Source organism: Phaseolus vulgaris, chromosome 4 (genome assembly GCF_000499845.2).
Source record: "Phaseolus vulgaris cultivar G19833 chromosome 4, P. vulgaris v2.0, whole genome shotgun sequence".
In the NCBI taxonomy this organism is placed as follows: domain Eukaryota; kingdom Viridiplantae; phylum Streptophyta; class Magnoliopsida; order Fabales; family Fabaceae; genus Phaseolus; species Phaseolus vulgaris.
In genome coordinates this window covers 46,193,996-46,218,701 of record NC_023756.2, presented here as the reverse complement: position 1 = coordinate 46,218,701, position 24,706 = coordinate 46,193,996, and the positions used below count along the sequence as shown (strand labels likewise).

General features: G+C 31.7%; 4 protein-coding genes across 8 annotated transcripts; 2 read left to right on the top strand and 2 right to left on the bottom strand.

The window, feature by feature from the left end:
• The first annotated feature begins 14 nt into the window (after nt 1-14).
• On the top strand, nt 15-7,021 carry LOC137838021 (uncharacterized). 4 transcript variants are annotated; one of them, XM_068647227.1, is made up of 11 exons: nt 15-302; nt 393-461; nt 634-788; nt 1,704-1,991; nt 2,425-2,554; nt 3,822-3,929; nt 4,041-4,143; nt 4,229-4,354; nt 5,041-5,228; nt 5,344-5,471; nt 6,752-7,021. In XM_068647227.1, exons 2-10 carry the CDS (start codon nt 409-411, stop codon nt 5,438-5,440), a joined length of 1,248 nt encoding a protein of 415 aa, XP_068503328.1. In that variant the 5' UTR covers nt 15-302; nt 393-408; the 3' UTR covers nt 5,441-5,471; nt 6,752-7,021. The 4 variants fall into 4 exon arrangements, with proteins under 4 accessions (XP_068503328.1, XP_068503331.1, XP_068503329.1 ...); XM_068647230.1 differs by having other exon boundaries at nt 134-221; XM_068647228.1 differs by having other exon boundaries at nt 194-308.
• Nucleotides 7,022-7,627: 606 nt separating this feature from the next.
• Nucleotides 7,628-10,903, bottom strand: LOC137838020 (syntaxin-81). The gene is made up of 7 exons (XM_068647226.1): nt 10,525-10,903; nt 10,246-10,329; nt 10,019-10,123; nt 9,206-9,349; nt 8,785-9,027; nt 8,539-8,670; nt 7,628-8,013 (listed from the first exon to the last, which is right to left on the bottom strand). The coding sequence occupies exons 1-7, from the start codon at nt 10,600-10,602 to the stop codon at nt 7,870-7,872; spliced, it is 930 nt and encodes a 309-aa protein (XP_068503327.1). The 5' UTR covers nt 10,603-10,903; the 3' UTR covers nt 7,628-7,869.
• A 3,295-nt stretch (nt 10,904-14,198) lies between these two features.
• On the top strand, nt 14,199-15,175 carry LOC137836541 (ethylene-responsive transcription factor ERF119-like). Its single transcript, XM_068645207.1, has one exon. The coding sequence runs from the start codon at nt 14,228-14,230 to the stop codon at nt 15,173-15,175; it is 948 nt and encodes a 315-aa protein (XP_068501308.1). The 5' UTR covers nt 14,199-14,227.
• A 981-nt stretch (nt 15,176-16,156) lies between these two features.
• Nucleotides 16,157-23,117, bottom strand: LOC137838019 (carbon catabolite repressor protein 4 homolog 5). Of its 2 annotated transcripts, XM_068647224.1 has the most exons (16): nt 22,913-23,111; nt 22,187-22,357; nt 21,572-21,735; nt 20,026-20,091; nt 19,875-19,927; nt 19,553-19,634; nt 19,277-19,323; nt 18,846-18,933; nt 18,533-18,625; nt 18,398-18,430; nt 17,806-17,900; nt 17,166-17,298; nt 16,912-16,997; nt 16,742-16,826; nt 16,505-16,632; nt 16,157-16,421 (listed from the first exon to the last, which is right to left on the bottom strand). In XM_068647224.1, the coding sequence occupies exons 1-15, from the start codon at nt 23,061-23,063 to the stop codon at nt 16,552-16,554; spliced, it is 1,428 nt and encodes a 475-aa protein (XP_068503325.1). In that variant the 5' UTR covers nt 23,064-23,111; the 3' UTR covers nt 16,157-16,421; nt 16,505-16,551. The 2 variants fall into 2 exon arrangements, with proteins under 2 accessions (XP_068503325.1, XP_068503326.1); XM_068647225.1 differs by lacking the exon at nt 22,187-22,357 and having other exon boundaries at nt 22,913-23,117.
• Between the last annotated feature and the right edge of the window lie 1,589 nt (nt 23,118-24,706).

Below are 24,706 nucleotides of genomic sequence, written 5' to 3'. Positions count from 1 at the left end.
AAACTGAGTTCACTACATCTTATTACTGCAATTGTGAACTTACACCGTTGGATGAAGATCAACGGTTCTAATTTCGGATGCATATTTGAAGTTTGATTTACGAGATACATTATGATCCGAGGACTTTTATCTAACGGTTACGATTAGCTCACTGGTGACTTGTTAAATCCTCGACTGCAGACAATCTGGGGTTCAGCGGATACAACTGCGAATCAAATTCAGTACTCTTTCTCTTTCATTCTCAAGTATTTTGTCGCAAACACTCTTTGTTCCAATTTCAATTGAAGAAGACCCTTGACATTGTAATTGTACTTTAGGTTACCCTTTTATCTGAATTTCATAAAGTAAAACCCTTTTTCTCTTTTTCTTATTATTAGTACTGTTATTTTCAGGTTGAGTTTGCCCAAAATGCCGGATGTTCAGACCCTTGTCAATGATTTTCTGAATAAGCTTAAGAAACGGTAATCTTTTACTCCTCTGACACTTTTTGAGTTCAATAAATGGTGTATTAGGAACCATATTTTGAGGTTTATGAGCTGTTTTGTTGGTTTTCTGTATGTGTGTGTTTGATTTATTATCTATTTATTGTTTATTTATGATTTCTTATTTATTTATTTTGCTGAGTGATGCTAGTAAAATTGAAGGTTCTCAGGCAACAGCAAAGCTCACAGCAGAGTTGCTCCGGTCTGTCATATCACAGCAGCGGGTGCCACACACAAACCAGGCCACAGCTCTGATTCATGCAGTAAGGGCTATTGGGGAGCAGCTTATTGCTGCCAATCCTGTTGGTATGTTAAGATCAAGCTTTTTTATAATCTATTTATAACTATAAGTATGCATGTCAGAGATCCAACATTCCCTACACATATAATATAACTAACATAATATATAAGTGGTAAGAATCCTTATTCCATAAACTAGCCTTTTAGTTGAATTAGTCTCAAATCCAAATACTAAGATAGGATTAAAACCTATCCTAAATGGTTGTTGTTTGGCCTATTAGACCGGTAAAGGGCAGCTCGCAGATGTCCAATTCTGCAAAATTGACATTTGAGATGTCTAGTCATTGGTGTGAGAGGAGTTGTTAAATTGACTAGCCATATGGATACGTAGTGTAAGTGGGAGGTAACTCTCATTCCATGAACTAGTTTTTGAGATTGACTCAAAAAATGCACTTTGTATGTATTTTTCTCAATGATTATAACAGTTGAAGTGTGCTATTTTGTGGTTTTTTGCTACCTGAATGCTTAGGTTATTTATGCTTTTATTGAAGAATGTTTTAGAGTCATTGATAGACATGCGACCCATACCAAGAAAGTCCATGAGACTAAGCCCAAGAGAACATCAAAGAAGCCACCAGATTACCTGAAGGATTTGGATTGATGATGCATGACTCATTAGGTGTCAGTAGAGAAGTTTGTTACATCTGCCAATTACCTTTTATTCCAATTTGCATGTTGCAGATACCCTTTCCTGTTGCTACCATAGTGGAGAGCCAATGGCTGGCCACTGTAATTAGTTTAAATACCACCACCATGAATGGAAGGTGATGATTAATCAAATTTGTGTTATATTTAGTCAAAGGAGGTGTCCTTGTCCTCAAATTCAAGGAAATATTTGTGCCCCTATCAGTCACATGCAGAAGTTTATTGTGATTTGGCAATTATGGTGATTGGTTTATTGTTTACTGTATGTTGTTGCAGAGCTAGCCGTGGGAAATATTGTGATGCGTGTTTTGCACATTATAAGGGAAGAGGATCTTTCCCTTGCGACAGCTGCTATGGCTGGTTTGGGGGTATCAGCGGCAAGTGATGATGAAGATGATGCAGAGCGAGATGAAAATCCTGTTTTATCTGCTGCTGCTGTAGCAGCTGCTGCTAGAAGTACATTACGTGCACCATCGTTACAAACTCTTCTAGAGGATACGTCTGATTCAGCTGCCGCTCCCCACACATCTTCCTCTGGGGGTGAATCTGATGGGAGAAGTAGATGTGAGGACCACACTAGGCTATTGAGATTTTTACAACTTTTATAATATTTTCAATATATTTTCTTTTTGCTTCGTAATAAGAAAAGGATTTTGCTTCCCTGGACATGCAGAAATTCATGGTTAAATGCAATAAAAAAGTCATTTTTTATTTCATCCTTTCGAATGCAAAAACCCATGTAAGACAAGATTTTTTGTTGGTTTGATAATTTTTGCTGATGCATAAAATATTATCATTGTCTCAAATTTTTTAAAGATATTAGAATTTAGAATACTTGATTGATTTTTTACTGGTTATTTAATTTGTTGATCCCTGTGAATAATTTATAATACTGTTTCCTTGTGTGACATTTGACGATGAAATATTTGTTGTTGTTGTTGTTTGGGTGTTTAATTGCATGTCTTTTTGTGTTGATTTTTGTTTTCCTTTTCTACAGCTGTTGATAAAGGTTCAAAAGTTCGGAAGTTGAAGCATGATGTCATTGAAGCAGTCAATGAACTTATTCAAGACATATCTACTTGCTATGAACAAATTGCTGAGCAGGCAGTGGAGCACATACACCACAAGTTTGTTTCCCATTAAACTAGTCTAAATATATATTGTTTATGACTACATACTTTAAAGTGCTTGTCTGAAAACATACTATACTTGCTTTCCAAAATCCAAATTGTTCTGTGACCGTGAAAAACTGGCAATGAAACTTTTATATATTTACAGGCCATATGTTTTGATCCGACAATGTTCCAGTAGCCTTGCTATTTTATTCGGGAGCAATCCTAAGACTTATTCTGGTCTAAATGGGTATTTGTATAAAGGGTTCCAACATCCAAGAGTTATCTCTTAATGGAGCATTGAAAGATTTTGTTTCCTTTGTCGGGTATTTTTTACCAGGCCTAAGCAGCGAACAGTACATTATAACTATCTCTAGATGTTCTGAATGAATAATCACAAACTAAACTGTTAGTTGTTATTTATAACCATTGTATACCAGGCAGTGCACATGTTAAGTATCCAACTATATAGGAAGATTACATCTATTTTTTTATTTAATTATTTATTTGATTTAGTTTATCAAACACTTGTTAAAATAACCCCTACTTTTTATCTATTGCTCAGCTTTACATAAAGCTGCTTTTTGTTGTATTATCTAGAAGGGTCATAGGTTGTCCCCTATTCCCTTTTCTTTCTTGCTCTTGTACGCTACCTTTTCAACAGCTTTACTTGGAAGCTGTCTTATGTTACCCTTTTTTAGCATCCTGTGGAGTTTGGATTACATTTATTTTCAGTGTGATGGGATTACTGGTCTTGGATATATAACAGATAAAAAGTAAACTTATTATTTTATGAATATGTAAAATTGTTTTGGGGTTTGCTACTATTGGCTGAAATTATTTGTCAAAGAACAAATTTGACGGTTATAACATTACCTTAGAATATTGTGTTTATATTTATAAATATCGGTTAATTTACAACAACAATGTAGTCTTCAATATTTTATCTTTTTGAAAGAAACTCTGACTTGGTTTGTCTTTTGTATATTGAGAAAAAGAGTTATCTTATGTTGATGTTTTTCTCAAATTTAAGGTTGTTTTGTGTTGCAGAAAATTTTCTTAATCTCCACTACTAACATTATGGTCCATATATTTTCCTTATCTTTTTTAATTTTTTTCTTATATTCTTGGTATCTTAAATAACCTAGGCAATGGTTCTTCTATTGATTTTTGCGATCATGTCTTGAATCATGTCTTGATGTTAGAATTTTTTTCTTTAGATGGAATAAAGTCTTTTATTCTTTTTTCTTATCTCTTACACTGATGTTTGCATGTTTTTCAGTGAGGTAATTTTAACGCTAGGCAGCTCAAAAACAGTGTTGGAATTTCTTTATGCTGCGAAGGAAAAACAAAGATCATTTAAGGTCTTTGTTGCTGAAGGTGCCCCAAGGTTAGCAGTAGTGGCCATCCAACATTTGCATGGAATGATGGTGATTTACTATTAAGAAACCTGTTTAAATATTTCATAAGACCATTTAATGTTGACTATGCATGCAATCAGATACCAAGGACATATCCTTGCAAAAGAATTGGCTGCCAGAGGCTTACAGACCACAGTAATTTCCGATTCTGCTGTGTTTGCATTGATTTCCCGAGTGAACATGGTATGTGAATATCCTGGCATAATTTTTGGAATCAATTAACACTTTTGTACTGAAGTTAAGTTGATTTAAACGTTCCATTATATAGGTTATAGTTGGAGCTCATGCTGTCATGGCTAATGGTGGAGTTATTGCCCCAGTTGGGTTAAATATGGTTGCACTTGCAGCTCAAAGGCATGCTGTTCCATTTGTTGTACTTGCTGGGAGTCACAAGGTGAGTTCTTAACATGTAATATCTTTGTGCCCTCACATCTGGCATGTTCTCAGGAAACAAGAATGCTTATGACTTATGATTTTTCTGTATTTTACTTCCTGTTCTGTTAAATTTGGAAAGAGGATGATAGGTTATTGTGAAATTCATCCGTGAGGCATTGAATATGATAGGCTATTAAGACAACTTATTATGCATTAGAAGGGTATTCAGGAAGAGATAATGGTGTGGGACTTTAGATGACTTGGGATTTGGGAATGTATGTATATAAATACAAAATCTTTGAAATATACATCTATACTAAACAGCTTGTAATTTTTTTAGCCATTAGTTTAAAATGATGTTACTAAATTTTTTATTCTGATGAGGTGTAAATATCTCAAACTAGTCAAGTCTTGATATCTCAAACTCCTGACCTAATGATGGGGTTTGTAGAGATTTAAAATTCTGAAAATTTAAAAATATTTTATATTATGATGATAATGAAATAGATGCCTCTTAGGTATTGACTCAGTTAAGATGTGTCCAAGTTGTGATAATATTACTAATAATGTACAATACCCCCATGCTTTCCATTAATTGCTTTTAAGAAAACTTTGATGACATTTAAAAAATAGTTTGTGATCCTTCATCATCTCAGGACCAACACTTTTTGGCATTTTCTGAAAATTGCTATATTTTGTTGACAGTTATGTCCTTTGTATCCTCACAATCCTGAAGTCCTACTGAATGAACTGAGATCCCCATCTGAGCTACTTGACTTTGGGGAATTCTCAGATTGCTTGGATTCTGCAAGCGGTGCCGGCTCTCTTCATGTTGTCAATCCAACCTTTGATTATGTGCCGCCAAAATTTGTTAGTCTCTTTATTACTGACACGTAAGTTAAACCGAAATTGATTGGAAAAACTTCATTTCCTTTGTCATTGACCTCACAAAATGTGTACTAATCAGTTTCCTTTTCTGCACTCACATGACTGGAAATTACTTCTCAGGGGAGGACACAACCCTTCATATATGTACCGGCTCATAGCTGATTACTATTCAGCTGATGATTTGGTGGTGAATAGAAGACCCACTACAGGGAGTTGAGTTCAGCTACCCCAAATTTTGTCCTATAACTGTAAGTAAGCAATTAAATATTTCTGTATGTACTTCTGTTTGTCATTGTTGGTGTCTCTATCTCTGTCTCTGTTGTATTTGGTTGATTGGGCTGGTGAAACAACTGTGTAACTTCTGAAACAAAAGGTTATTTATTATGTGTAGAAGTTGGTGTTTGTGCAATAGTCAATATTGTGATGGACTAATAAAATATGATACTATCAGGCTTATGGAGATGGGACAACAGCATGCTACCCTTCTCCTATAGTGATTGAAGTTTCTTTCTTTCAATAATTCTATGCTCAATTTTTGTTTCACCAATCTGCATTCTTTTGGATGAGAGCTAGCTTGGAATGATTAATATTTCTCTTTACAAGTTTAAACATGCAGCTCTTGATATGAACCATATTGTTCATGACTTTGACAGTTAAATAATAAATTATTATTGAGCACTATTGTATTTATAAATTTGAATTTTCATCATCAAATGAGTTTTTAGCAGTTATTTTTGTTCTTACTAAGTCACATGGCTTATTTTCAACCAAGCATTTCAATTTATTTTTTATTTATAAATAATTCCCCTTTCAAATACCATTTTTTATTTTTAGTTAAATTTAAATTTTAAGTTTTGTTACATTGTATCAAATTCTAGATATCATTCCCTTTCAGACCACTTAATTCTAAAATTATTGTACTCTTGATCATTTTTAATCTGAATACTGACATACCATTCTAATAAAGATAATATGCTTTTTTCTTAATAATTTATTTTCAAAATTAATTTGAAAGGTTTTTTTTTTATCTCTTTAATTTATTCATCTTTATATAATATAAGATTCATCATTAATAACTAGGAAAAAAGAGGGAGTTAGTGCCTCTATTTTATAAAAAATAAATAAAAAGAGGAATAAAGGTTAAATAATAATAGTGAATAGTTGGTGGTGTGGTATTGAAGGATATGAGTGATTTGGAGACTGCAATTATCAGAGAAGCAGAGCAAGAGAGAGAACAGTGATTAAAATAAAAAATAACTAATAAAGTAGGGAAGAAGTAATATTTCATAGTGGTAGTTATAGGAGTAAGATAGGTTATGCAAAATATGTACTCTGAAAGATCATATTCTCTTGATACATAGTTATAGATAAAAACATTTGTTGTTTCTTTAGTTTGTTTTTATTTAAATTTAAAACACCCATATAATGAATATTATTAAAACATCAAGATTTTTGAAGCAACACTTGTAATGGTTTTATGTTTTAAAGGAAACATCTATTGAGTGACATTTGGGTGGTCCATTTTCAGGTTGTAGGTGTTGTTCTGTGATGAAGCATGAGTAAGAGACAGTTCACATGTGTGCAGTTGAAAATGAGCCTCGTTTAATGCTGAGAATTGAGGTGGAGAAATTGTGCACCATGGAAATGATACGGAAAATATAAAGAGAAATTACATTTTTGTGGTTGCTGACTTCGTGAATAAAACCTTGTCGTTTTAGTTTTTAGTCTAACAATGGCCCCCCATTTTTATCCTGTACATTTTGTTTCCTCATAAAGAAATGGTAATGTTATTTGAAAACATGGTTGTGATAGTTACATCTATTTTGTTATTTGAACAATTGAAAATCCTGTGTTTTTTAGAACATAAAGTCAGAGGATGGTTTGTCATGAAACGTGTTAATTGTTTTCATATAAAAAAATGTTTTTTTTTCATTGAATAATCCCTCTCTAACTCTAACAATTTTAGCATAATATACAGTGATTTTTGTCTTGGTCAATTTGTGATGTGAGTTTCTTTAATATCAAATTAAATTATCATTTGTTTTTCTTTTTGTTAATTAGTCCTGGAAGAAAGTACAGTTTCTTTAACTAATAGTAAGACTTTTGATTAACATTATCTTTAAGGAAATTTAATTTAATTTATATCTTTTCATGTCAAGCACGATACTTTCACTTATCAACATTTTTCCAAAGAATTTGATGTCACTGTCTTCCTTCTGCAAGTACCAAAAACTGTAATTAGTTGATAATAAAAATATTCCATCGCAGAAGATATGATGACAAAGACAATGTCTGGTATAACAGGTTCAGTGAAGAATTCTTTAAAATTTCCAACAGACTGATTGATTTAAAGGAAAAGAAAAAAGAAATTTTTATCCATTCACTTTCCTTTTATCTCTCCAAATTTACAAACCAAATAAAATATTTTGATTTTTCTACCCTTCTACAAAACAGTAGGGAGGTCTCTTTTGTCTTCCCTTCATAAATTGATTAGTAAAATCTGTCTCCATCAAACAACACATCGTATCTAGAAAAAAGATGCCTTCCTAGAGGTAAAAACAGATATTGACAGCAATAGGGAAAAACGAGAGAGGGGGCAGAGTGTCTATAAGAAGATACACTGTGCTAGCAGAGAACCAAATGCATTTAACTATACCAATCAAGAAAGAGAACTGAAAAAGTAAGCACAAATAGAAACAGTAAAAGAAATGTCCTGCTGCTGCTATTCCTTTTAATGGCTTGTGAGAGTTCTTTGTTACCGAGCTCCACATTCGTAGTGGCTTCAACAGCCTGGAAAAGCCAGCAGAAGCATGATTATATTTCTTAGAAATTGGAAATGCAACTAGTTTTTAGGCAGAATAAACAAATTGCAATCATTGTGCACTACAATGAGGAAACCTGTAAAAAATATTAAACCTTCACGGTATTAATTAAAAACAGAATGTGGATATTATAATTATTACGTGTATAAAGTATTGCTTACTTATTTACTTCTGGAAATTTTAGTTTTCTTGAGGTTCTTACTTATTGGGGGTATTTTTAATAAATTTATTTCAAGATGCGGGATTTGCATACTATTAAGTTAGCTGATTACTAAGATTTGCAGATTTAAGCCTTGAATTTGAGATGAATCAAGCATACCTATCCTATTTTATATATGTGATCTATTTCCATCCCCTGTTCCACACTAATTCCAGTTTCACATCACTTGGCTATACTTGGAAGGTGTGTGGGCAGCATATACATGATAGATGACAGCCTTAAAATGTTCCCAAAAAACAAGAAAACAAGAGTGAAGAATATATGTTATCTAACCTGCTCATAAAGATGCTCAATTTGCTGAGCTTGATGCAAAACATGTGTAGACATGAGGTGATTTAGTGCAGACATTTCCACCATCTTAGTTTCGGTTTCTTGAACTGTATCGAGAAGAGTAGTCAATTCCACCTACAGGAAAATAAACAATGGTAAAGGGTTAGTTACGAGAATCTAAAAATCTTCAATCAAACTAATGACAGAATAAGTCCTACAGAATTTCTTAAAGAAATTGATTTTTATCACCTGCAGGGCACGTGTTTCATCGTCCAAGAGTTGTTGTTGGACTCTTAGAGGCTCAGCACGTAGCTCTTCAGGTTCTCTGAGCTCCATGCCATCTGATTTAGAGGTTTCTGCCGAATCTTTTCTGGTTACACGGTTAAGTTTTCTCCGTGGCATTGCTTTGTTAATAGCATCCTGGAAGCGTACAGCTCTTAGCTGATCAAACTGTGCTGTGACTGTATGGAGTCTCTCGCTCAAAATTAGAACCTAAAATTGGGGCCAAGTAAACATTAGCATACAAAAAAGTAAATAGCCATCTCAATTCATGAATGTATTAGTATTCAGATAACATTATCAAGCAAAACTCTGAATCAACATGATCATACAACTGCTCAACCAACATACGTAGTTAATAACTGAATCAACAAGCACAAGATGTCCTCACCACCCCATGTTTGTGGGCAATCGTGTCGGCATTAGATTTTGTAGCTGCAATACCAAGCCAACCTTTCGAATGTTCCTCTTCTTGATTTATACTATTCTTAAGAATATCAATTTGTTCCTGGCATGTTTTAATAAAAGTACTAACCTGCACCAAATTAATTACAAAATAATTGTAAGTGATAAGCAAAACTCTGTACAACTTCTCAAGCATAATACGATTAAGAGATATCAATTCTTTTTGACCCAAAAACACAGAAAAGGCTAATAAAATTTATATACGCAGGTAAAGCCCAAATTGCTTGGCAGGCTTAAAATAATTTCTATCTATATGCTGTTGTGAGGTGTGAACAACAAATACTGAAAATTCAACTGTGCACTGATTTGTGAGAACCCCTTCGGAAGGAAATAAACTGAGAGAACCAATGTGATTTAATAATGATAGTGCTAGCAGTGGAAAAATTAAAATTAATACCGGCCTAAGATGGGACCATAATCGAATTGCATATATATCGTAATCTCTTCTATCTATCACTCGCTTCTTGATCACTTTCTTGCTATTGCTAATTTCTCTTTCTATTGGCTGTTTCTTCCCCTAGACAACATGTATACAGGAAAAGACTTCACAGCTAAGTAAACTAACTCATGTCTTATCATGAACAACACAGTGGTGAGAAAGCTCTAAATCATCAATGCAGCCAAGAACAAGCATAAAAATCATGCCCAAGGCGAAACACCATATTTTTGCCAACAAGTACTATTTTCCAATCATCAAATGTGACACCAGAATACTCCTAAAACTAGAACCCCAGCTTACTTCGTGTTCGATGCCATCTCTTTCCTTTTCTGTGGTGCGATGCAGATCCGTATAGTCCTTTCTATGCTTCAACAAAAACTGGTCCAGCTCTCCAATACTCTCCAGCTAAAAACAAAGACCAAGAAAAAATGTCACGTCACAAAAAAATTAGCACAACACAACCACTACAAACATGAATAAACTAATCATAGCTCACTATAAAAGAACAATTTGAAATCCGAGTCTACCGTCTTCAATGCGGCTTTGGAAAACGGAGACCTTTGCGGAGGTTTATGAATAATGAAAGATGCCATGATGGACGCCAATTTAGCCTGCCAAACGAATTCAATCACGGTGAGATTAGGAACAATTCAATGGTGAAACCAATAACCAATAACCAATCACAATTAACACGTGTTCATAAACCCTAATCAGCCAAACCCAAACGTGGCATTTTCACACACAAGAAACGTTAGCGATTTGAATTATGAAGATAAGAAAATTGTAAATTATGAAGATGACAAAACCTCGTCGTAGCCCAAAGAGTGAGCAGTGTGGCGCACGGCATCTTTGAAATCCTCGGTTCTGTCCCTCGCTTTTCCCATCTCTCAATTGCGATCGATCAATGGGAATTCAGAAGGAAGCAAAGGAACCGATATATCGTGCGACGCGATATGATGATACGATACGATATGATAGGATACGATTCAATGAGTTTGAATTTGGAATTTGGAAGGCTTGAACGGCGTCGTTGTGGTTGAAAGAGTGAAATGAGGTAAATGGGTCGGAAAAATGCGCTGAAGGAAGCTCTGCGAAACCTAAACAAACAAAGAGAGAAAGAAGATGAAGACTTTGATCAGATCTAAACGACTCGTTTCATTCCATAGTAGAATTCTTTCTTCTTCCTTTCTCTTTAAAATTTAATTATAATAAAAATAATAATAATAATTTAACAAGGAAATCAAAAATCCAATTACACATTGATAACTATTTTAAAAGCTATATTTCAAAATAATTTTAATTACCAAAAATAAAAATATTCAGATAAGACTATTCTGTTGATTTTTTTTTCTCTCTTAAGTGGCCTATTTGATTAGTTTGTTTAAACTTAAAATAATCAAAATTTTCAAAAAATATTTATTCCAGAAACAAATAGAATTTGTTTATTTAAATTAGAAGAAGATGATTTAATTTTAAAATTTACAGATTAAAAGAACATATAACTTGCCATTGTCATTGATAATCTCAAGAAAAAAATTATTTTAGTAAGTTAATTGGTAGAAAAATTTAATTGAGTGCATTCAACATACTACTAAAAGCATAATTTTACCCATACCATTTTTTAAAGGGCTTCCTCAAATATTAGTATTATTTAATCAATAAAAAATATTAAAAATTATAAATGAAGAAATTCATTACTTTTATAAGAAGCTATCAATTGTAATTTATGCTTAACATATCTCTTGCCACACACACTCACTCATAATAAAATTATATATGTTGTCTTATATAATACATATATTCGCCAATTTAATATAATCTCCTATGAAGTTAGTTTGATCTTATTTTTTTAAATGTTGAAAAATTTGTTTGAGCAATCTTACATATATCTCGAGTGATATTAATTTTAGAAAAAAAAAATTAATATGTCATTTTTTTTTAATCCGTTTTTATTGATTAAGCATCACATCAATCATTCACCAAGAATACTCCTATAATACAACAAGTTTTAGAAACATCATGTATCATTGCTTACATAATGCTTGAGCAATCAATTTATCACTTGAAGGAAACAATTGTTTCAATATCTCTCATTCACATAGAAGACAAAATTATCTCGACATTAATCTCGCTCAAACATCAGTCATAAACTTTAACGGTCGATTGAACATTCATGATGATACTTAAGGGAGATTGAGTGGTGCGTGCAATAGTTACTCATAACTTAAAATAAATGTCAAAAGTTCAAATATGATATAAGTACATGATAGAAAACTTACATTTAGTTTTGTTTTGAAATTATCATTTTACCAATTAAAATATGATTTTACTTATCCAAAACATCAATTTTCTTACACACTACAATTGTTTTAAATTACTTCAACTCAAAATACTTTATCTAAACTCCAAACTTAACTTAATATGAGTTAATTCCATAATCTTCATACGTCTCCAACAAAAAGTATCACATAAAAAAAAAAAAAAAAACTTCACCTCTTAATCTAAATAGAAATGCATTTCATCCATTAAATTCAATACTAACTAAATATATGGAACTTTACTTAAGCTCCATTTCCTAGAGGTAGCATGTCTTAATAGCTAAGTAACTTCATAATATCTCTAAAAGCTTAATTATGTTGATAATATTTTTAAAGTGTTAATTTCCAAAAAAAAACACATTATTGAGAGATAACATTTTTTTAATTTTAATTCCTCTTTTCTTGTAATTTTAATGTTTTTTAAAAAATAAACTAATTGATGTTGTTATATCTTTAATTAATTTTAATTAAAATAATTTATATTTACATTCTTATTTATTATTAATATTATTATTATTATTAGTTTATCTAAGCAAATTTTTTTCTAGGAAACGAAGAAACAAAACCCTCTCACTTTTTTTTACACCAACACTATTATTTTAATTATCTTTTTACATTATTTAATTATAAATTTATCTTTTATTATATATGTATTTTTTAAAATTATCATATAATGAGCTGTATATAACTCTTTCAGTTGTCAAATTATAATTTTGGAATGGAAAACATATAGACATGATAAAATATTTAATGTTTAGGCCAAATTCCCATATTAATTAAATTAATGTCTCATTAATGAATTTCATTCAGTTACTATTTTGCAAATGTAACCTTCCCTTTTGCAATTCTTAAAAAGCTGAGTTGTTGTCAACAAAAGAAAGCCAGAAAAACAAAGAAAACCAGAAAAACAAGAAAAACCAGAAAGAGAAAAGAAGAAAGAAGAAAGAAGGAATTTGTCTTGACTGGACCCACCAATTTGTTTTCCTTTTCCTCATTTTCTAACATTTCATGTAAAAGGAAAATAAATACAAATGTTTATTAACTTTGTTTTATACTTACTACAGTTACAAAGTAACTGAAGAAGTTTCAATCTTAAAAGAAAATCAAATTAATTAACACTCACAGTTTTTAATAAAATAATAATGATTTTTTAATTTATTTCAATATTTACATTAATAACTTTCAAAACAAATTCTAGTTATTTCTTAAACAAAGAAAATTTAATACTTAATATAAACTATGAAATGTCTTAGTGACTTGTGTTGGAAATTGATCTACTTTGATTTTTTAAAAAGTTTAATTAATCTAACATGAAACCTTAAAGTTCTAGTTAACTGTGTATAAAAAAAACTAAGTTCTACATAATTTTGTTATATGTTTCAATCATTTGAAAAGATGTGAGTTGAAGTGAAATTGTAAAAAGGTGAAGAGCATGCAAAGAGGTAGAATTCAGGAGAGAGAAACAAGTTTTTGAACATCATTGTCCAGTCAAATTCAACATCAGTTACTTTCCATAATGTCATCACTGGCTGCTGCTTTGGTTTCCTTGTTGTATCCATAAGAAACAAAATTTTCACAACTCCTAAACAATGATATAATATAGAGTCATTGGTATGTTACTTTTGGTTATCTTAGACTTTCAACTGCTTATTTATTACAACATTTGTTTCTATGTCCCCTTCACTCCCCCTCCACATTGTATAGTAAATTCTTTCTGCACAAAACTGCTGCATGAATCTGAATATCTGATTGAAGCAGTTTCTCTGTGTTTTGATTCCTTGAGTCTTTGGCCTTTGCATGCAACTCCGCTCACTCCATCAGTTTCTGACATTAAGATCAAAAGGGTATGTGAGTTCACCTTGGTATCACTAATTCAGTATCTACCAAAGGTTTTACTTTTTTTTTATCAGAAATGTTCATTTCTTTATCCCTTTGATGCAGGGTTTATGTTTGGTTTGAATGCTTTGATAGTTGATACAAGTAAGAGTGATTGATAGTTACTGTGAGACTTTTGGCTTCTATACTCAAAATTCTTGGTTAATCCCTTGTTTTGTATTTTCTTTACTTTTTTGCTTTTTGCTTTTTTTGGTTCTGGTTTAGAATGTCAAGTGTTACTGCTTATAGTGATTTTTCTATACTTGAATATAGGATTATCTTTGGTGAAAGACAGTTGTTGTGTAGTACCAAAAAGATGTCAGGCATTCCAAGAGCAACTCGGCATCAAGGAATGGAATGTAAGAGAGGAAAAGAGAAGGTTCCAGCCAAAGAAGTAGACGTAAGAACAATGATGAAACTTAGAATTGTGTACACTGACCCTGATGCTACAGATTACTCAAGTGAAGAAGAAGATGATAAGTTGTTGAGCAACGGCTATCAGTTTGATAGTTGCTCCAAGCGTGTTGTCAAGGAAATCTTGCTTCCATGCATGCAAAGCAAATCACAAGAAGAGAGTTCTTCAGAAGATGCAAACAGTGAAAAGATCAAAGCAAGTTCATCAGGCTATTTTTCAAGTAGGAGAATGAGGAAATCATCAAGCATGTACAAAGGTGTTCAACGTAGGAAATGGGGGAAATATGTAGCAGAAATTAGAGACCCTATTGAAGGGGTCAGAGTGTGGCTTGGTACATTTGATACTGAACAAGAGGCTGCTATGGCTTATGAGAGGAAGAAGAATGAGTTTGAAAACTATTTGTTGGCTTCTAGCAAAAGGGATTTTGAGAGTTCCAAAGAAATGTTGTTTCATGCATCTCCATCATCAGTGCTTGATGTCAGCACTACAAAAGCTCCACCAGATGTTAATGACCTGAATGATTCAGTCAAAGAAAAGGTGAATGTGGAAAAAGTTGGTGAAGGAGGAGGCATTGATACAGAACCAGTTAATAGTGAAGATAATTCAACCCAACATTTGTTAGAGGAGTTTGTGCCATCATTGTTTGGTCATGAAGATTTCTATTTGGATGAAGCAGAGAAAGGGGGAATGTTGCTTGGTAATGACTTTTATAATTTCTCAGACAATGACATCAAAGGTGGTTTTATGTGGAATGTGGAACATGGGGAAGCCACTGTCCTTCCCCCTGTGGACAGTGCTTTTGATGAGTTAGCTTGGATTGATGAAACTCTAAATTTGGAAAACTCATAAAAAAAAATTTAATCACTTGTTTGGAAGAGTTTTTACATTAGTTTTTCTGAAAAAAAAAAATCTTCTTTAAGTCAAAATTATTATTAAAGAATTTCTATATTAAGTTAATTTTAGTTTAAGAAAAAACTATATTTTTTTACTTTTCTTTTATAGAAGAAGTTTCAGAATATAGGTTAGTGGCTGCACAGTTATTAGAGTATATAGGCTAACAAAATGAGTTTTAGCATATTGCATTTTAATTGTTGAGACTTGAGGTTTTATTTCCATTGTCAAGAACTCTGCAGATTTTTGCTGCAGATTGGAGATACCATTTGTGGATTTTCAATTTTGTTAAGAAACTAAATCTGTTTCATATTTTCTTCAATGTGCTCACGTTTTGGTCATTTTCCTTCTTTCTTATTATATCCACTTTGAAAAGACATTGCTCCCAACTGTGTACTTTATTTGGTTTTGGCTACTGTTATTGCATGGAAAATCAAAACAAAAAGAAAATGCCAAAGTAAAGTTAAAAGCAAAAGCATTACATTTACAAAGAATAAATGTTCCCCTCATGAAATTTTTTAGCGACTATTTTCTCCCAAGATGTAAGCACAAAAAAAAAAACTAATTAAACATGAATCATTTGAAAGTATCCGTGTTTATTACTGTTCTGCTGGTGGGGTGTCTGACAACGAGAATGAATAGGTTTGGATTAACTTATTCGTAAACTTTTCTTAAAAAGGAAAAAATAAATAATCTGACTTCTAAAATATTAGAAAAAAGTCATATCATATCAAGTATCTGCTTGGTTTTCGCTAAAATGGCCTACTGGATAAAAAATTCCTTTCATATTTTCTTCAAGTTTAAGTGTAATAAACTCAACGGATAAAAAAAACAACATAAAGTTGTGTTAACAAAGAAGAAAGACAACAACCATGATGTGACTAAACTTTGAAGTACAATGGGTAGTTATTTGAAGAATTAGAGGGGAAACGAGGGACGTAAAAGGCAATGTCTCATGAATTGATAAATATTTCACTATTATATTTGGAGAATTGGAGTTTCAGTTTTGAAGAATATCATAATATTTAATATATACACCAACTGCTCTCTGAACATCGTAATAGAATGCTCACTTTACAGCAAGTTCTTGATGAATTTTAGAGCACTTTCAAGTTCCACGCAACATCAAAGTTGGAGGAGTTTGCAGAACAATTGCAAGACGATGTTTGTCAAGTGCAATTCACAGCTAGATCTCATCATGCTCCTTCACGGCAAAAGGAATCAGAAGGGTAAGAAATCTTGAAAGGGAAAGAGGTGCACATAATGGTACGATTCAATGAGAATTACCAGGGTGACAATGCTTTGACTCTCAATCTCCATATTGGGTGATCAGCTTAAGGTTCAGACCTCATACATTGTTGTTGTTTGCTAAAAGCCAACTCACATACAACAGCTAGGTGATCACTTCCCCATTTCTACAAGGCATAAGAATCATAAAGATATTGATAATCCAAATCCAAAGTGGAAAAGATACATAAGCGCATTACCAAATATGGTTTGAAGAACTAGCTTTAAGTAGATTACCTCACTAGGGAGTCCTCCAGATCTTCTAAGAATATCAATTGGCAAGGTTTCAAGAACTCTAAGTGGAACAAGATCATCAGAATGCCTGATTACCAGACATCGGTCACAACAACAAACAAACAATCTGGAAATGCATATAATTTTTTGCGTTTGTTAAACAATATAATTACCAGATATAATCAACAGTTCCCATGAACTTGGAGTGGTATGATGTTGCCAAGGGCTCCCCAATATCATCTCTTGTTTTATGGTCACCCTGCAGCCATAACTACATGAGATTTATGAAGATTAAGTGGGAAATATCACAACTGTTTGAATATCCAATGAAAATATTTATTTTTCCCATATTAAATCTTTATATCACAATGAAGTTGCCGAAATAGCCGATTGTAACAATTTTATCTGGCAGATTAAAACAGCATACAGGAACACCACTATAGGCACTACGGAGTTTGAGCTGGTGCTGAAGATGAGTAATTCCTTTCGCCCCTGTTGCAAGTCTTAGTTCTTCCACACTCCATCTATATAACAATTGCCTTGAGAGAGTCATCGAAATGCTGCACAAGATACCCAAATAATTATTACAGAATACCTAATACCTCAAGTTTGACAAAAACAATGATGATAACCCTTCCCTCTAAAATGGGACAAATAATAACAATACTTGAAACAGAGGCAAGAACTGGTTGAGTGAACATCTTGGTTTAGAGGAGAGTTCTCAGCTCTATCAATTATATAGAAATATAGTACAAAGGGAATCTTGTAATTAGGGAAAGAAGATTACAAAATCAAGTAGATGTTCTATAGCCTAATTAGGTACAGCAAATAAAAGGATATAATTGCAACATAATTTACAGCATAAACAAGGAAATAATCAACTACAATAAAGGCAATAATATTATTATATCATTAAGAGCAACAAAAGACCACATTATCCGAATCAACAAATAATCTACAGTCTTGATAAATAAATGATCCTTAATCTGTTCCAGAATTGATAATTGCGTTGTTCTTTTTCTATAACAGATAGTAACCAAGACTAAGACGAAAGACATAAAAAGTACCTGGCATCATCAGGAATCTGTGATCTGAAGATTCTGTTGGACTGGATTTCAAGCTGTCCTGACATATTTCGGCGATCATGTAATTGGATGTCTAGCTGCAATACATGAAGCAATTACTAATAAACACTGAAAACTCATTGATGGCCACCTCTCCTCAAAGAATAAGTCACACCTCTAACTGAATTTGGATTTTTCACTTAATAGAATGGAATGGGACAAGTAAGGATGAACTGAACAGGGAGGGGAATTAATTACACAAAGCTAGCTTTCCATCTGTTCACAAGATTAATGAGGGAAAGGAACCTTTCCAAACAATTTCCAAGGGAACAAAAATTGAATTTTTGAAAGAAACAAAGGGCGAATAGATCCTCTTGAATTCCTTTACCATCCTATCTATTTTCAAACTCCCAAACAATGGAATATATGCCCCATTTTCTCATACCCTTTCTGTTCCTCCATTGTCTGTAATCCACAGATAAATTATTTACTGAAGGTTTGAGACACTACATATAGTCAAATTTCTCAGATACCGCTCACAAATAAGCTAAAAGGCAAGAGAGAATATACCATGACAAGGAGATGCCAAACTCACCTTTGACGAAGACAGAAACTTATATATGGCACTCTGACATCATGAGATGAAACAAAACAAAAGACAATGAAATAACAGCATATTAGATAACTAATCTGAAACAGATAAACTACTAAGTATAAAGCAATATCATACCTGTGGAACACTATTTAAATCCCCAGCAATAATAACAGGGATGTTGCCCCATTTTTGTGACAACTTGTAAGCTTTGTCAAGTAAAATTCTGACCTGTCCATTGTCATGGAGCAAGTTTCCAAAATAATAAAAAGAAGATTAGACAACTTAATTAACTATAGACAATTAAATGCATTTATTTAAGGTAAAATAATTTGCACCAACCCTGGCCCAAAAAATATAATATTAAAAAGTTTAGAAAATGAAGCACATGCACAAACACAAATGACTATACATGCAAAATATGTATAATGCTACTCATCTAGTGAAGTACCTGGCCCAGTTTAATGTCACCACGATTTGGGTTGAACAGCACATGTATGTTTCCTACAACAAATCTTCTTTTTCCTGTGGATGGTTCCCTATAGATGAAAATCAAGTTGCTATGTGGAAAACTTGAAAAACCATTGTTCGTGAAATAGACATCATGTGTGTAAGAGAGAACATATGTGAATAAATGAATATACACATTAATATTTTCAATTTTAAACTTTGCTGCTAAAAATTAGCTATGCAAGTTTTAAGAAGACAAGGAAATAATAGGAACAAGTCACTGGTTGGTATGCAATAATGTAGTATACAAAAGTAAATAGTAGTCATTCAAGGATAATGAAATACAAGCACACCCAAGTGTTATGCAAAAACCATGTCAAAGACTGCAAATGATTGTGTTCATATTACCCATTTTAGACATGTAAAACTTACATTGGGGTTAGGTTACATGCGTCAGATTCTTTTTTATCATGGTTTGCCTGTAAATAGATAATAAAATAGAGTAATAAGATATAAAAACATTTGGTTTCATTGCAGCGAGAACACATGTATGCATAACATTCAGGAGGAAGTACAACAGAATATAAGATGGGGGGATTTAAAAATTTGTATCACAGATCATAAATCCTTCTAATGAAAGAGACAACAGAGCAAATATAAAACTCGGGATGGAAAAAACTTAGAAAAATAAAACCAAACCCAAAATACCTCCAAAATACACAGCTGGGCAACATTGTTACGCATGCCAAATCTTTGGAATTCTATATCTTCTTGATGCAAAAGATTGAATCTGCATTCACATTACAAAATATAATTTAATTAGACCAAATTAAGGATTTGATATTTTCTAAATTGATATGTTCTATATTAGCACATTTTTGAACTGTTGGTTTTCTGTTGCGTCAAGAAACACTTAGGTAGCTCATTTACTTATTGTCAAAGGACAACAATGTAAGATATTAAATAAATTGATTAATATAGGATACAGAAACTCAATTACTGAAATGATTTATGGGTTAGGGAAACCTACAACTTGTCTTTCCAAAATACAGCACATCCATCTTGTGCTTCCCCAGTGCGAGCCTGTGACAAATGAAAATAATGATCCACATAGGTACTTGATTAAATATTAGGAGTTTCAAAACTAGCATGATAATAGTTTAAATATGTATATAATATACCTTGTAAATACCTTTAAAGCCACTGTTCTGGAAAAGATTGTCTAGATCATTAAAATGATCAACCTCCTAAAGACACAAGATTTATGAGAAAGCAATTCTTGACAATACAATTCTACAATGCATGAAGTTAGCTTACAATTTCAAGCAGAGAATAAATACTAAATCGGGTACAACTAATATGTTTGATTGTGCCAATGGGAATTAACATCAGAGTAACTTGTGTCTCACGAATTTATGTGTTGTCAGAATGAATACGTAATCAAGAGCTGTAGGTAAGTAAAAACCCATGTCAGTTAAATCAGTTTCTTTGGGTCTCCTTGGGTTAATGTCCAAATTTGTCCCTGAAAGTGTGGTGTCCTGTCATTTTAATCTTTGAAAGCAGCATAATTATTAAAATCCCTGAATGTGAAAAAAGTTACTCAATTTTGTGCTTCTGTTAAAGTTAATGTCTATGCCTACGTGACACATTGTCTGCCTTTATGACAATTGAAGTTGTACACATGGATGACATGTGGCAGTCCAAAGAAAGTTTTTCTTTTTTTACTTCCTCAAGAATTATGATGTCACATGTCTTTTTCAATTTAATTCTTGAATTTAAACACTTACTGTCATCCTGATCCTTGAAAGTATTTTCAATTTTTTAATTAAGTCTTACATTACATATAAATTATTAGCAAAGACATCACTCTCATCCCCTATTTCCGTTTCTTATTTCTCATATTTTTTACACTATTTTTGGTCCATCTTGACTTTCATCTCTTCCACTTCTATATCAAGTTCCATTTAAAATTTAATACTTACAACCTCAAGGTGTGTTGATTCCTAGTCTCAAAGCTCATTATTGATCTTGAGCTACTTTTTTACATTGCCACTGTTTTGATTCCTTTGAACAAATAAATATATGAAGGTGAATGACATGATATTGTTTGTTGTACTTATGAAATGTCTATATTTTGTTCAACTAAAGTTAAAATTCAAAAATCTTAAAGTTGTATGTTGCATATGTAACTAAAACTTTTGCATGATATGTATTTGTTCATACAACTATTAAACTAATCTATGAATGATTACATATAGTAGTAGTTATTAATTAAATCCAAGATGCTACTGACAAGATTCTATAAGATTTCAAACCAAATCTTCTATCTAAATAAAGTTATTAATTATATATTATTAATGAGTATAAAAATTTTATAACTTATTTTTAAGCTCACATTCGATCTAGTGAGTATTTAAATTTTAAATGCTGAACTTGATATAAAGATGAATAATAAAAAAGTCAAGGTAAACCATAAAATATGTGAAAGGATGGTAAAAATATGAGAAATATGTTGGTGGTGTCTTGGTTAATAATTTATGTTATGCGCAAGGTAGGATTTAACTGAAGTTTCGTAAGCACTTTCAGGATCAAAATGACAAGAATCCTAATGGTAAAAAATCCTAATAACTTTTTTGTAGCTTTCAGAGATTAATAGAGATGCATAATGATAAAAAAATGGTCATAAGTTGTAACCAGTATTAAATGTATAACAGCCGGAAGGACTACCTGGAAACACAGTATGCTGGCGTTATAGTTATTAATCTCTTCAAGTATGAGCCTTTTCCTCCTGTCCCACCTCAACAACCTATGTGGAATATTAGAATACAAATCCAGATGATTTGATGCATTTTCAACACCAAGTATATTGTATGAAACAACCACAATCTTATCTGCAAGGAAGGAACAATTAAGAATAGTAAATATGAGATAAACACCATTTAATCTGAACTCTAAATGACACAATTAACTGGGGCACCCAAATGTAAAGTATTAGCTATCTTCATCATGGACTGTTAGTTATTGGGGGGTGGGGTTACCCATAAGCAAGCAAATCCCATCAGTACATTCACACCTTTATTTTTTAAAATTTATTTTGTTGCCCTTTCCTTAGACAGCTGAAATTTTGGGAGAAGGCACCAACCGAAATGTATATGAATATGTAGATTGTAGAATGACATCTGCTAATGAAATTCTCCATTTTTTATATTTGGTGACAATCTCAACCACAGAAACGTAATACTAAAATGCTAACCTTTTCCTAAAAGGAAAAATAACCATCAGAAGTCACTTTTCTACACAATAGAATTCAAACTAATTATTACTTCCCTAGAAGCAGATAACCTTGTAATTCTGAGTTCTGACCCATGCAATTAGAACAATCTTTTGAAGAGAAAACCCATCTCCTGGAACACACTCCGCACCCAAAAAAGGGACATTCCAGCTGAGGTGTTTTCTGCTTTGACGAATAACAAGTGCTTAAATTTTCTAGAGGAGGGCTTCCGCAATCGTGGCCTGCCATACCACCAGCCAGAATAGACGGCAAAAGCACATGAAATCAACTACGTCTAGAATTTTGTATTCACTCAAGAAGATTCCTTATTGGGGACACACAGTAGGGTGTCATTGATATGCACCTATTTTACATCTCCTTTCCATATAATCATGAATGCAGCATTCATAGAAACAATCCACGCAGAAGCAACAAACAAATAACAAACCGTTTAGGCGTTTACCAATTGTCACGCTCACACAAATTAATTAACTAATTAATTAAATGCCTCTTCATTTGACCTAAAAGCCCTCCATCAAATCAATACATTCATCAATTTTCAAAAGTAATATTGAGCGCCATCAATTGGAAGCTATCCTATCAACTGTATATGACCTTTTCAATATTCCAAAAGACTTCGAATCCTCTCTCTGTTCTTATCTCCTCAAATTCACACACAGTATTAGAGAAACGGAACACAATTTGAAGTGAATGCAGATTCAAAGTGAAACGGAACACAATTTGAAGTGAATGCAGATTCAAAGAGAAACAGAATTCGAATGAATGATTGTTCTGACCCGTGCAATTGGAAGAGTCTTTGGAAGAGACAACCCATCTCCTACTCCGACATTCAAACTGAGAACGCCGTCGTCGTTTTGACGGAGAATTTTCCGGCGAATGCCTCCCACGCTTGCGCCGAACCATGTTTGCGCCGGTTGCAGTGTTCATGACCTGTGTTGAACAGTTTCTCTTATGCTAAATTATCGTTTATCCTTTAACTTTAAGATTAAGTTTGATTCCTTATATTTAAAAAAAAAATGTAATTTAATCTTTTGTTGATTTTAAAATTAATTTAAATGTTTTATTTTATGTTTAAAATTAATTGCAACACTAAATTTAATAATTGACTTTTAAAATAGTAATAATTAACATTTTTTATAAATATTTTTACCATAATATTACTATTTCATTAACAGAGAAAGTTATTATATAATTTGTATCAACATGGATGATTAAAATAATAATTTATCTTTTCTTTATTTATTTACATGAATATTAATTTTGCTTTTAGATAGAAAGAGTATATATTTAAGAGTGTAAAATTGTTTGTTTTTCAACTAATTATAAATTATTATTTTACATTGTAAGTTTATATCTTTCGTAAACTATTTCATTAAATCAATATTTTTACAACGAATAATAATTTCAGAAATTTTACAGGAATATAAATGGATTTATAATTGTGTTCAAAATTTCTTCTTAAAAATATTTATTCTTCATAATCAATTTATTTAAATATATAATTTATATACAAATAAGATCCACCATTTATCTTCTTTCCATAATATTGATATTTTCTATGTTCACATATTCAGATTGAATAAATTAATTCTCAAACAATATTTTTTTTTTTACTTTGGCATCAATTGTTATGCGACTTCATTTACTTTTTTATTTCAACTTAGCTAACTTTTGTTCTAATTATTCATATAGAAATATTATTTTGATTTTGTGATAAAATAAATAGAAAATTTCATTAAACTGAAAACTAAATAAATGATTATTATCTACTTATTTATAGCATATTTAGATTATATATATGCTGTGAAATATGAAGTAAATATTCGTCTAAACGCGAACTTTAATTAGGTCTATAAATTCAACTACAAAAGTTTAAAAAAAAAAAATTTGTATGAGTTTCTTTTAAAAAATTTAGCATATTTATCTCAACTTTTAAAAATAGTAAAAAGGAGTAGAGAATCCTAAATTTAGAAAATCATATGTTATTTTAAAATTTTTAGAAAATGTAGAACTCAATGCACAGTTAAAAAATAATACCTAGATAAAAAGTTATTGATAAAAGATTAAGCAAATGTTAGATTTGCTTAAAATACACCATTAAAATAAATATGTATATTGAATCAAATTTATTTATGTTAAGAGGAAATGAGTTCAAAATTAAAAATAAAGTATATGGAAAGTGTTTTTCAATATACAATAAAATTATAATTCTATGCACAAAATATGAGTTATTATGTATCACTAAAATTATGATGCAAAATGAAAAAAAAAAAAAATTCAAATATTTAAATTATTGATTTTTTTTATTTAATCCATTTCTTTATTCTTTGTTATCTACGTGATCTAATCTTAAACTCAAAACCTTAAACCTTAAAACAAATGAGATATCATTCCAAAACAATAGAGAAATAAATAAAAGAAATAAAGAAGTGAAGGAAGAAAAAAAAATGATAAGACCTACAAATATTACATTAGTCCAACAACAAAATTTTCATTCTAAGAAGTCTCTTATAAAGAAAAAGATAAACTTCACATATCTTTATTTCCATCTCTCAATCAGAGTCACCATC

Bases quoted from the DNA above. Each gene is read 5' to 3' on its own strand.
- LOC137838021 (XM_068647227.1), top strand. From the start codon at position 409: ATGCCGGATGTTCAGACCCTTGTCAATGATTTTCTGAATAAGCTTAAG. The intron at 789-1,703 runs GTATGTTAAGAT...ATGTTGTTGCAG, and splicing joins TATTGCTGCCAATCCTGTTG to AGCTAGCCGTGGGAAATATT. The intron at 5,229-5,343 runs GTAAGTTAAACC...ATTACTTCTCAG, and splicing joins AGTCTCTTTATTACTGACAC to GGGAGGACACAACCCTTCAT.
- LOC137838020 (XM_068647226.1), bottom strand. From the start codon at position 10,602: ATGGGAAAAGCGAGGGACAGAACCGAGGATTTCAAAGATGCCGTGCGC. The intron at 10,330-10,524 runs GTTTTGTCATCT...TTCGTTTGGCAG, and splicing joins ACTCTTTGGGCTACGACGAG to GCTAAATTGGCGTCCATCAT. The intron at 8,014-8,538 runs GTTAGATAACAT...TGGCTTTTCCAG, and splicing joins TTGAGCATCTTTATGAGCAG to GCTGTTGAAGCCACTACGAA.
- LOC137836541 (XM_068645207.1), top strand. From the start codon at position 14,228: ATGTCAGGCATTCCAAGAGCAACTCGGCATCAAGGAATGGAATGTAAG.
- LOC137838019 (XM_068647224.1), bottom strand. From the start codon at position 23,063: ATGAACACTGCAACCGGCGCAAACATGGTTCGGCGCAAGCGTGGGAGG. The intron at 22,358-22,912 runs GTCAGAACAATC...GTGGTATGGCAG, and splicing joins AGACTCTTCCAATTGCACGG to GCCACGATTGCGGAAGCCCT. The intron at 18,626-18,845 runs GTACTTCACTAG...GACAATGGACAG, and splicing joins GTGACATTAAACTGGGCCAG to GTCAGAATTTTACTTGACAA.